A 12,735-nucleotide genomic window follows, 5' to 3' on the forward strand; every position below is an offset into this window, starting at 1 on the left:
TTTAGCCAAAAAAGTTTACTTTCAAAATTGTATCCGATTTTGTTTTAACCCCTGTAAAATAATTAAAGGGTTAATAAACTTCATAAAAGTTGTTTTACGTACGTTGAGGGGTGTAGTTTCTATAATGGGGTAATTTATGGGGTTTTACTTTTATTTAGGCCTCTCAAAGTGATTTAAAACCTGAGCAGGTCCCTCGATAGCAGGATTTAGCTTTTTTTATGAAAATGTGAAAAATCGCACCTAACGTTCAAAGGCCCATAACATCCTACAAATATAAGAGTATGCATAAAAAACCATGTCCACATAAATTAGACATTTAGTGAATGTTAGTTATTACGTTTTTTTGCTGTTATGACTTATGTGTGGAAAAAGTAGAACATTTTGAAGTTCGAAAATCAAGAATTTTTCCAAATTTTCACCAAACATCTGCTTTTCTCATAAATAAATGCAAAACAAAACACCAAAATTTTTCAACTAACATGAAGTACAAAGCGTCACGAGAAAACAATTTTAAAATCACTTGTATATGTTAAAGCGTTCCGAAGTTATAACCACTTATAGTGACACAGGGCAGATTTGAAAAAATGGGCCGTGTCAGGAAGGTGAAAAGTGGCTTCAGCGTTAAGGGGTTAAATATCTATGCCGGAGATAGCTGAGCAACATTGTGCTCCCATACTAATGGAAGGAGCAGCAGAAAACATGCACTACTCCTACCAACTATCCCTATCTCTTTGGATAGAGGATTACATTTAAAGTTGAACAACCAGCTCTTTTTTACATGGAAGTTTTTCCATTGTAACAAAAAAAAAAAAACAATCCTGTGCCCTTCAGACTTCATAATGAGCACATTGATTGTGAGCCAAAACCAGGAGCACGTCAAAACACAGAACAGGACTGTCTTTCCTTTCTACCTTATCTCTGTGTGATCCACCCCTGACCTTGGCTCCCAAAATTTGGTCTTCCCGTAATTTACAATGGCCTTTGGAGATTTATTAAAAAAAAATTTTAATTTTCCTGCCACAGAAAAATTCTACAAACCTTCAGCACTAAAATTCAGTGCAGAAATTTTGCAGCATTTCAGGCCCATGGACAACCACTTCTGCATACAGTACAAGTGACAGGTTTTCTTGCAGCACAATCCATTTGCAAACCCCTCTAAGAAATGGGCTTATATCTCTTTCAAATACCTGGGAGTGAAGATGAAGAAACTACATTGAAGATATAGTTTTGTCCTGCACCCTCCATCTCACATCCCAGATGTAGCTGCAGGATCTTGAGAGAACTCACATTGTAGCTAAGCTGGTAGTACCTGACTACAGGGGAGACTGCTTGTAGTCAGGTTCTATTGGTAGAATCTGACTACAGGGGAGACTGTTTGTAGTCAGGTTCTAATGGTAGTATCTGACTACAGAGGAGACTGCTTGTAGTCAGGTTCTAATGGTAGTATATGACTACAGGGGAGACTGCTTGTAGTCAGGTTCTAATGGTAGTATATGACTACAGGGGAGACTGCTTGTAGTCAGGTTCTAATGGTAGTATATGACTACAGGGGAGACTGCTTGTAGTCAGGTTCTATTGGTAGAATCTGACTACAGGACTGATGTGTTCTAGTTAAATTCTACTGGTAGTATCTCACTACAGGTAAGAATCTACAATACAACCAATTATCAATGTATATCACAGAATAGTACATTTTTATATTTTACAGCAATTGGCCCCATCTTACTCTTCCTCTATTTTGGATGAGATCAGTTATAAAGAAGTTATTTTATAAAGAAGAGCTTCTCTTTCCGTACAGACACCAGTGGGGGCGTTTTCTCAGTAGAACAATTCATGCGGCTTAACAACATATTTAAAAATTATTAAAGGATCTTTATTAATTATTATGTAGACAAGAGATCTCTTTTAAGAGTTGTGGCTCATCATATATCTGTATAAACTGACCAATAATTAACGACCACAGGAAAGCACAACTGTGACCCCACAGCAAAATACAGACAACCGTGTCATACAAGAATATATACCCCGGGGTATATCTAGGATGGAAAACACCCATCTGCAAAAAGTCTTTATTGCATCGATTTAGCAAATTCTGCGTAGTCTATGTATCCGTCATTATTGGTGTCATCCTCCCGGAGAACTTCATCTATCATGTTCATAAGTTCTTGCTCTGATGTCTGGGTGTGCTCATTACCTCCCTAAAAGAAAAACACAGTGAATGGGTGCAGCATTTGCGGCAGAACAATGGGCATATGGCTATTCCCAAAACCCGGCCAGGAGTGGGAATATCCCATCTCAGAAGCTGCGGAAATCTAATCATTGTATTCCCGGTATGGTCACGGTAGCCACATACACACCTTATAAGTAACCTTGGGGGAAATAAAAGCTCCTCCTACTTTATAACATGCTGCCTGGAAATAGGACACTATGTACAATATAATGAGCCCCTGCTGCTCTAGAACATACTGCCCGGAGATAAGATACTACATAGAATCTGCTCAGCTCCTCCTGCCTTCATAAAGGACAATATGTACAATGTGCTCATCTCCTCTTGCTCTATAACATGCTGCCGGTAGCTAGGACAAGATGTACAATCTGCTCTGCTTACTCCATAATATTCTGCCTGCAGACAGGACACTGTCAATCTGCTCAGCTCCTCCTTCTCTATACCATGTTGCCTCCAGATAGGGCACTATGTACAAACTGCTCAGCCCCTCCTGCTCTATAACATGCTGCCTGCAGATAGGACACTATGAACAAACTGCTCAGCTCCTCCTTCTCTATAAAATGCTGCCTGTCGATAGGACACTATGTACAATCTGTTCAGCTCCTCCTTCTTTATACCATGTTGCCTCCAGATAGGGAACTATGTACAAACTGCTCAGCTATTCCTGCTCTATAACATGCTGCCTGCAGATAGGACACTGTGTACAATCTGCTCAGCTCCTCCTGCTCTATAACATGCTGCCTGCAGATAGGATACTATGTACAATCGGCTCAGCTCCTCCTGCTCTATAACCTGCTGCTTGCAGATAGGACACTATGTACAATCTGCTCAGCTCCTCCTGCTCTATAACATGATGTCTGCAGATAGGACACTATGTACAATATGTTCAGCTCCTCCTGCTCTATAACATGCTGCCTGCAGATAGGATACTATGTACAATCGGCTCAGCTCCTCCTGCTCTATAACCTGCTGCTTACAGATAGGACACTATGTACAATCTGCTCAGCTCCTCCTGCTCTATAACATGCTGCCTGCAGATAGGACACTATGTACAATGTGCGCAGCTCCTCCTGCTCAATAACCTGCTGCTTGCAGATAGCACATGATTTACAATCTGTCCAGCTCCTCCTGCTCTATAACATGCTGCCTGCAGATAGGACACTATGTACAATCTGCTCAGCTCCTCCTGCTCTATAACATGATGTCTGCAGATAGGACACTATGTACAATATGCTCAGCTCCTCCTGCTCTATAACATGCTGCCTGCAGATAGGATACTATGTACAATCGGCTCAGCTCCTCCTGCTCTATAACCTGCTGCTTGCAGATAGGACACTATGTACAATCTGCTCAGCTCCTCCTGCTCTATAACATGCTGCCTGCAAATAGGACACTATGTACAATGTGCGCAGCTCCTCCTGCTCAATAACCTGCTGCTTGCAGATAGGACACTATGTACAATCTGCTCAGCTCCTCCTGCTCTATAAGATGCTGCCTGCAGATAGGACACTATGTACAATGTGCGCAGCTCCTCCTGCTCAATAACCTGCTGCTTGCAGATAGCACATGATTTACAATCTGTCCAGCTCCTCCTACCCGTAGACTGCACCACATTTTCAGTGTAGAAGAATCCCCATAATTATTCTTAGGCCGTCTTGAACAACATTTTGATTACACACCTCCTTATGCACATGGGAAATTGCTGTTGCCAACTCAAGGCCGTCTAATAAACTGTTGCCGTCGTAGTCGTGCATCTTGAAATAATGAAGCTGCAGCTCCTGCGGGGACATTTCTTTCTCCGGATTCTGAACGACTCCTTCCAAGTGCTCCATTATGTGTCTGAGGAAGAGAGAGAATAAGGAAAAATTAATAACCAGCGCAAATCAGAGACACGTACAGCCGACATGTCCCCATTGAATCTAAGGTCATGGCCTCCATTGTCAAACTACTGCCAAGAACCAAGTCTACACAACACTTCACCGTCTCTATATAATCTGCACCTAGTGGTATGTGACTATGGAAATGACTAAACACAGAACTACATTCATTGCTTTATTGTGTTCTGAGCTCACAACTCCCAGGAGCCCCTGCTGGTTCATTATCTGTACAGATCACATTCAATAGGACTTTTGGGTTGGCCGGGCAAGAAATTCTCATCATATGGGTTTCCTTATTCTGCCCCAGCAGTTTAAACCCCAGTGATCAGATATTTACCCCAATACTGTGAACAGGAAATCCTGCTTAAAAAAAGATCTACCATGAAAATCCATCATAAACCAGGGACATTACTCATAGATCCAGGCACCGTGACTGTGGTAATCTTCTTATATTTGTAATCCATGGCCTCAATGTTTAAAATTATGCTAATGAGCCAGAAGAGCTCTGGGCAGCGTTGCCATAGGCCCTCAGTCCTTCAGCATCACAGGCCGTTACACTGTACAGGAGCACTTCCCCCTAACACTGTGTGCTGAAACCTCCTCCGATTACTGGAGGCAGATGGAGGTTGGTCGTGCTGAGGGGACAGGGTGAGTGTAACAGACTGTAAAGCTACAGCACTGAGGGGCTCAGGTATCACAGAGCGCACTTCTGGCTCATCAACATAATTTTAAAAGTTGATTTTTAGAAGAAAGGAGGCCACAGATAAGAAGATCACCACAGCCACGGTGCCTGGATCTATGAGTAACGTCCCTAGTTTATCATAATGGATCTTGATGGTTGATTTCCTTTAACGTTAATTTACTTACTCTTTATCTTGTACAACATTTTTATCGAAATGGACGCCTGCGTGCGCCCCGTCTTCCACTTTGGGATGTAAGTGGTCTTCTGCTACTACGGACAATATTAATACTGCAGACACGAGACAAGAGAAAGCATGGGATGCGCAGGTCTTGGAACACCTCATTGTGTTTCTAGGAGTCAAACAGAAGAAAGAATAGATTAATGGAAACAGTCGCACACTTTTTAAAGGGTTCTTCTAGTTTTGTAAAATTGTGGTTAAAAAATGATAAAACTACTAACCACTCCTCCTTGATTAGCATCGCTCCTGATCCCTGCAGTACTCCACTTCCCGGGTGTTTCCCAAAGCAACAGGAAATAGAAGGGGAGGGTAAGGAGCCAATCACTGGCTGCAGTGCCTCCCCTAAATTTTTTGGTGGTTTTTGGTGCGTCAGGGATTGGGAGCAGTGCTACTACAGCAGTGGAGAATATTATATTACTAGACCCTGTTCACCATAATGTTACATTTCCCCCATTGTACCGGAGTCACGCGTGACTGGCTGCTCTATTCATCCCCAATGGCACTGACGGAGATAGTCTGGCGCATGCGTGACTGGCTGCTATGCTTGTCTGGGGGTACAAATGATCCCCGATCTTATGATCCATGGGGGTCCTATTACTGAGACCCCACCAACCAGCAAGTAAGCCACTACTCTGTGGATAGGACCAGAGAACACGGGCACACGTCGGGCGAGCTGGAGGATAGGAAATTGTGCCGCACGGCCGTTCCTCCGGCCAAAGATAGAGCACATTATATCTTTTTTGCGGGTACGGAAGTGTGAGCACCCTATACCGAGCCCGGGCATAATAGCCGTATATGGGAACGTATATCCAGCCGCAAATTATACGTGCCTTAAACAGTCATGTGAATGCGGCCTTAAAGCGAGTCCACCTCCCGAAGCATTGTAAAAGAAAACAGTAAAGAAATGAGCTAGTATTTCAAATGAAAACTCTATTGTTTATGTCCCTTATGTCATTTCTGAGAAACTTCCATTGTAATTCATATGCTAATGAGGCAGTCGGTGCACCCAGGTTGTGTCCTTAGTACCTGGAGCACCGCTATCCCTGCATGAATCACTATCCTCTCTGTGAAATGAGTAGTAGATTTGTCTCCTGACAAGATTTGGGCAACAAAGAATGAAGAAGGAAGTTATTAAGGCAGTAACAGCAGTGCTCCGGGTACTGAGAACAAGCCCGGTTGCTTCAACTTCCTAATTAGCATACGGAATAAATTAAGAATATCTTAAAATTGACCTAATGTGGATAAACAACCATGCTAAAGATACACAGCCTGTTACACTGGGCAGCAGCACTTCCCCCCTCACTGTGGGTTGAAACTTCCTGCTGTGCAATGAGATTCCATCCAGCAGAAGGAAGAGGGAAGTGCTGAAGAGGCAGAGGGGCAGGGTGGGATAAAAGCCTGTGAGGATGCAGCATGGAGGGGCTCTGGTAACAACCTTAGAAGCCCTTATGGCTCATGAGGATAATCTTAAAAGTTTATTGTAGAAGGAGGGAGGCCATAGATAACAATATATAATAAGATTATCACAGTCACGGTGCCTGGATCTATGAGTAAGTGTCCCTGGTTTATCATGATGTATTTTGATGGTAGGTTTCCTTTAACATGCCTGATCCTTCTATTTTCAGGGATTCCATCCTATTGTCACAGTAGCGCTCACATATGGGGGTAGCAGATCAGAAGGACGTCCAGCCAGCAGCTGTCTCCCATGTATGTGGCTGCTCTCCCCCCTGTCTCTATATATATTCCTTTTTTTTTTCTCCTTTTCACTATTCAAACACTTTTCAGACTGGTCAATTGGTTAAAATACAGGAGAAACTTCAGGAATCCGTTTAGCGTCGCTCTCTTGGACCGCAGCCAATAACGGGTGCAAATACTTTGTCACATTTACTTTGGCAAACAGTGAATACTCCAGGGTAAAGGATTCCGTGAGCTTAGTTTAATTGTTTGGCAAAGAAGTGAGACCGGAGAAGAGAACAGGGATCATCTTATTTTAATGTCAAGGGAGAACTAATTGGACGTATAAAACTGGTGTCATGTAAGTGCACAGTACAGACTGTGTTACCTCTATGGGTGCTGTATGCTCCCAAATTACCCGTCACAGGGTGAAGGAGAGTTAGTTATTGACTCAATGTGATATTGTGGATAATCATGTTCTATTATAAATCACATATCCATGCAAAGGGGAGAATTACAAACTGGAACTGTGTCTCAGCCGGTTGCAAAATTGATCAACATTAAAGAGTGATTTACATTCTGAGACTTGAATTTGGAAAAACTCTCACCCCTTATATGTTGTTGGAAGCGGCCATGGTTCTTTAGGGAGTTCTGTTTCTCCTTCAGAGACCAGTGACACCATATCCATTTGTTGCATGGGATTTTTTGCACCTTACTTCCATTAAAGTGAATGTGACTGAGCTTCAATGTGCACAAGATTCACTTATGTGTAGAATTAGGCTAATAGACTTTGGGTGGTCTCTTGTTCTTAAAGGGAACCTATCACCAGGGACTTCATTTTCACTAAAAAGGGGTTGCAGAAGCCCATCACACCTGCAGTGCAAAAATGCTTCTCTGCCTTTTATAAGCATTTGCATTACAATATAATTGTGTGTTATAACTTACCTTGCACCCTGACAAAATCCTGGGGTAGTCACAGGGGTTGGGCTTTGGTTTGACTGCATTTCAAAAAACAACATGTGACTTGTCTGTATTACTCACTGCTCAGATCTTGGTCCCCAGCTTTGTGCTCCTGTACAGCTCCTCCCTCCTGCTTCTACACAGACGGTCACAGCCTGGTGAGATGACAACAGTGGGGGAGGGAGGAGCTGTACAGGAGCACAAATGTGGGACTGGGATTTTGTCACGGTGCAGAGCAAGTTATTACACACAATTAAATTGTAATGTAAATGCTTATAAAATGCAGAGAGGCAGATGTGTAATGAAGGTGTGATGGGCTTCCACAACCTGTCTTTAGTGAAAATGAGATCCCTGATGACAGGTTCTCTTTAAAGGACACCTGTCAGCTAAAATAAGAACACTTTTTTAACATATTTCATTAATCCTCTCCATAGCCCCTTTCTATTGATGCAAACTCCATATCCCTAGATTTGGTCTATCTTTCATAATTGTACAAAAACCATGTGACCCATAGTATACTAATGGGTCAGATCTAGGGAGTATTTCCCCTTAGTGGTACGGTTCAAACACTCCTATCTCTTCACCCTACTCCCCGGTACGCTATTACTGCACTTGCAAGCTATATGGCCGTGATGATGGCATTCAGTGCACAAGTTCCGGGATTCATGCATTCATTATATTTGCAAACATTCCCTTTAATGTCCGATCAGGACCCCCGAACCCAGACAGAGGGCATTTCACCGGATGGGCCACCAATGATTTCCACCTAAAATAAGTTATACCCCAACTATGGAAAGTGCTGCCTACACAACCACATCTGTTGCAGGCAGTGACATCACACTTGCAGCGATTGGGGATGAGATTTTTTGAGAACAGGAGGAGGGTGTGGGAGTATCCAGAGTCTGGGAGATGGATTAAAGGCTGCATAATGATGTAATCACACCCTGAATTTGAATAATACTCCAGGAAAATAAAAGCAGGTTATGCAATGATGGCGCAACCCAGGAAAATAAAAAAAATGCAAGTTGGAACCCAGATTTATAGCAGAAACGTGTGGTGTGCTCTGAATGATGTAAAATACTTGGGTGACAGGTGTCCTTTAAGATAAGTGCTCTGAAAGAAACCCTACAGGAACAGCTGACTTGTTGAATACCAGGGATCTAATAACCTCAACGGGAACATATAAAGTTAAAAAACACATACACACAATACATATTAATAAATATTCAAATGTAAGCATATAATACAAAATAATATTCCCCAATAAAATAAATCCCCCACTACACTATAAAAAATATTGCCATAGTCACCCCCTGACAGGAGCACGGCACCAATGGACAGCAGCACAGGACAAAAGGAGGGGGAGTAGGTAAGTAATATTTTTTTTTATACAGCTCCACCCCGGCCACCTCAAGATTTTTGTGTAATCTTAGACAACCCCTTTAACCAGGAGTCTTCTACTGTTAAAACAAAGATTACCCCAGCACATAATCCACTTTCCATCTCTGTTACACAATGTTTCTCCATGGAGGATATAACGATGGCATTAAGCATCAAGAATTCATGGAGGTGGGAGCTGTCCCCTTCACACCATAGCTCCAACAACTGACGTTTCAGCTTGCAGAGACGTAACTGCCTGACTTTCCTGAAGACATGTACATGTGTATCTTGGATTAAGGCGCATGCGCTGTAAATCAGGATGTATTCCAAGGCGCTGCTCTGTATAGTGAGCACCGATAAGCCACACTGCCCCATCCGAAGGGCAATGGTGGAACTGTAGTGGACCAGCACCCAATGTGCCGCGCATGAATCCTAATCCATGATACATAACGCATGGATAGTTACAGCGGTGGAGGTGAGCTGCCTCCACAACTTCATGATGCTTATTACTAGAGATGAGTGAACCCGGTTGTCGGGTTCAGCCGCCTGACCCGGACATATTGCTGAATTGGTGGCCTGACAGCTTATCTAACAAATTGACGACCCCAGCAACTAGTCATTGCTATGATTGTCCCGAGTCAGGCTGAACCAGAATCGGACCACTGTAAGCTCTTGTGTCACCGCCTCATCCCCATAGACTGTAAGCTCGTGTCACCCCCTCATCCTCATAGACTGTAAGCTCTTGTGTCACCCCCTCATCCTCATAGACTGTAAGCTCTTGTGTCACCCCCTCATCCTCATAGACTGTAAGCTCTTGTGTCACCTCCTCATCCTCATAGACTGTAAGCTCTTGTGTCACCCCCTAATCCTCATAGACTGTAAGCTCTTGTGTCACCCCCTCATCCTCATAGACTGTAAGCTCTTGTGTCACCCCCTCATCCTCATAGACTGTAAGCTCTTGTGTCACACCTCATCCTCATAGACTGTAAGCTCTTGTGTCATCCCCTCATCCTCATAGACTGTAAGCTCTTGTGTCACCCCCTCATCCTCATAGACTGTAAGCTCTTGTGTCACCCCCTCATCCTCATAGCCTGCAAGCTCTTGTGTCACCCCCTCATCCTCATAGACTGTAAGCTCTTGTGTCACCCCCTCATCCTCATAGACGGTAATCTCTTGTGTCATCCCCTCATCCTCATAGACTGTAAGCTCTTGTGTCACCTCCTCATCCTCATAGACTGTAAGCTCTTGTGTCACCCCCTCATCCTCATAGACTGTAAGCTCTTGTGTCACCCCCTCATCCTCATAGACTGTAAGCTCTTGTGTCACACCTCATCCTCATAGACTGTAAGCTCTTGTGTCATCCCCTCATCCTCATAGACTGTAAGCTCTTGTGTCACCCCCTCATCCTCATAGACTGTAAGCTCTTGTGTCACCCCCTCATCCTCATAGCCTGCAAGCTCTTGTGTCACCCCCTCATCCTCATAGACTGTAAGCTCTTGTGTCACCCCCTCATCCTCATAGACGGTAATCTCTTGTGTCATCCCCTCATCCTCATAGACTGTAAGCTCTTGTGTCACCCCCCCCATCGCCATAGACTGTAAGCTCTTGTGTCACCCCCCCCCATCGCCATAGACTGTAGTAAGCTCTTGTGTCACCCCCTCATCCTCATAGACTGTAAGCTCTTGTGTCACCCCCTCATCCTCATAGACTGTAAGCTCTTGTGTCACCCCCTCATCCTCATAGACTGTAAGCTCTTGTGTCACCCCCTCATCCTCATAGACTGTAAGCTCTTGTGTCATTCCCGCATCCTCATAGACTGTAAGCTCTTGTGTCACACCTCATCCTCATAGGCTGTAAGCTCTTGTGTCACCTCTTCATCCTCATAGACTGTAAGCTCTTGTGTCACCCCCTCATCCTCATAGACTGTAAGCTCTTGTGTCACCCCCTCATACTCATCGACTGTAAGCTCTTGTGTCACCCCCTCATCCTCATAGACTGTAAGCTCCTGTGAGCAGGGCCCTCACTCCTATTGTTCCATATGACTGTTATTACTCTGTAATGTCTTATTTTACTTGTATATGTTCCCCAGAATCTGTAAAGTGCTATGGAATTTGATGGCGCTATTATTATTATTAAAGCAGGTTATAAACCGCATAAGGTAAAGGGGTAATCTGGCCTGACAAGGCAAGGGGGTTTCCAACAATTTTGAGGGTGCTCCTGGTTTCCATGTCATTCCTATACTTCCAGTTTTCTCCCCAGCATCTGGCCATAAGTTACGGAGCTCAGGGACCCACTTCGGCCAATGAGTGGCCTATTTGGATTGTGATGTCCTATGATCCATTGGCCAAAGTGGGTCCTGTGATCCCGCCACAACTTCCATCTGGATCAGGACTCAAAATCGCAAGTACTGGAGTAAACTTTCTTTTATTTTTTTGGCACCCCTGCAAAACAACCTTAACGCTGCCTTCCATTTTATGATGTCATCACTCCCCAACCAAAGACATTCATGACATCATCACCTCACAAGCACTCGAGGGGGGGGGGACCTTTGGTGACTATTCTCATTGTGGAAGTTGTTGTATCCAGGATAAGATTTGGAACAATTTTCAGCTAGGAAAAAAATTGCAACATGTGAACTTCGCCCTATACTGAGCTTGTGTATAAGGTTCTGCACAGAATTAGGGAAGGGGGGGGGATCTGTCCATAATGCAACAACATAAGATAAGATACATTCTGCTATTATATGTGTCATTGTGTCTATGGAGAACTTAGCCCGCACAAGTTCTGACACCCAGGCTCACAGCTAGGAGACAAAGTACAGGCAAGTGATGCAGCCAGAGGTCTCGACACGGTAAGTATACTCGACACGGTAAGTATACACACAGTGACCTACCTACCGTCCACAGTCCAGGGCTCAGCCTCACTACAGGGTTAATCTGCTCTTCCCCCCGACTGTACCGCTGACTACAGCCTCAGCCAGGAACCCTGCAGGCAGTGCTATCCGCGCGCCGAGCGCACGCACACGCACCGGAGAGGACGCTCATGGATCGGTCGTCGTTCTGCTGCTCTGGCCTGGGTTGGGATGTATTGAGCATGCGCAGTAGCGGCTTTGGGTATTCCATGTGATAAGGCTCAGTGTGTGTACTGGGAAGAAGAGACGTGTAACTATCTCACTAGGGGAGGATGGCACCTGAGCGGCGGGGGCGGGAGGCTTAGTCATAGGCATAGTCATAAACTGTACTTATTATCAATGGGCACATGTGTCGGCATCAACCAAATACCGCAGGAGCGTACTGAACAAGTGTGACCTGTGTCCAAGAATCTTCTTAACGTGTCTGTTTTGGGGGAATACTTGTAGTCTTCATAATAAAACAATTCTGAATCATCCTTTCATCATCTTTTCTTATAACTTATGTTTCTCTGTTAAAATATAGTCAGAACTGGATCTTTATTTGCAGCTTGCATTTCCAATTCTGTATTTAGTTGTCTGTATCTTCGGTTCTGTAAATCAGAAAGTCATAAGCCTGCTGTGAGCTGAAAGATGAGATTCTTATCTTTAAAGGAAACCTACCACTATGGATCTACCTATTAAGGGCTAATCTTTTACTCTCCTCTATCTTTCCTAATCTTTAATCAGAGTAACATGCCAATTTTCTTAAGAGGCTACTTCACAGATCGCGGGCACACCCGTGCCCTT

The 12,735-nt window shown here is 44.0% G+C and overlaps 1 protein-coding gene across 2 annotated transcripts; it reads right to left on the minus strand.

Annotated features, from left to right (window-relative positions):
• Positions 1-1,851: 1,851 nt before the first annotated feature.
• Positions 1,852-12,113, minus strand: MCFD2 (multiple coagulation factor deficiency 2, ER cargo receptor complex subunit). Of its 2 annotated transcripts, none has more exons than XM_072140302.1 (4): positions 11,932-12,113; positions 4,972-5,136; positions 3,907-4,066; positions 1,852-2,198 (listed from the first exon to the last, which is right to left on the minus strand). In XM_072140302.1, the coding sequence occupies exons 2-4, from the start codon at positions 5,127-5,129 to the stop codon at positions 2,070-2,072; spliced, it is 447 nt and encodes a 148-aa protein (XP_071996403.1). In that variant the 5' UTR covers positions 5,130-5,136; positions 11,932-12,113; the 3' UTR covers positions 1,852-2,069. The 2 variants fall into 2 exon arrangements, with proteins under 2 accessions (XP_071996403.1, XP_071996402.1); XM_072140301.1 differs by having other exon boundaries at positions 11,936-12,112.
• Positions 12,114-12,735: the final 622 nt, after the last annotated feature.

This window comes from Engystomops pustulosus, chromosome 3 (genome assembly GCF_040894005.1).
Source record: "Engystomops pustulosus chromosome 3, aEngPut4.maternal, whole genome shotgun sequence".
Taxonomy (NCBI): domain Eukaryota; kingdom Metazoa; phylum Chordata; class Amphibia; order Anura; family Leptodactylidae; genus Engystomops; species Engystomops pustulosus.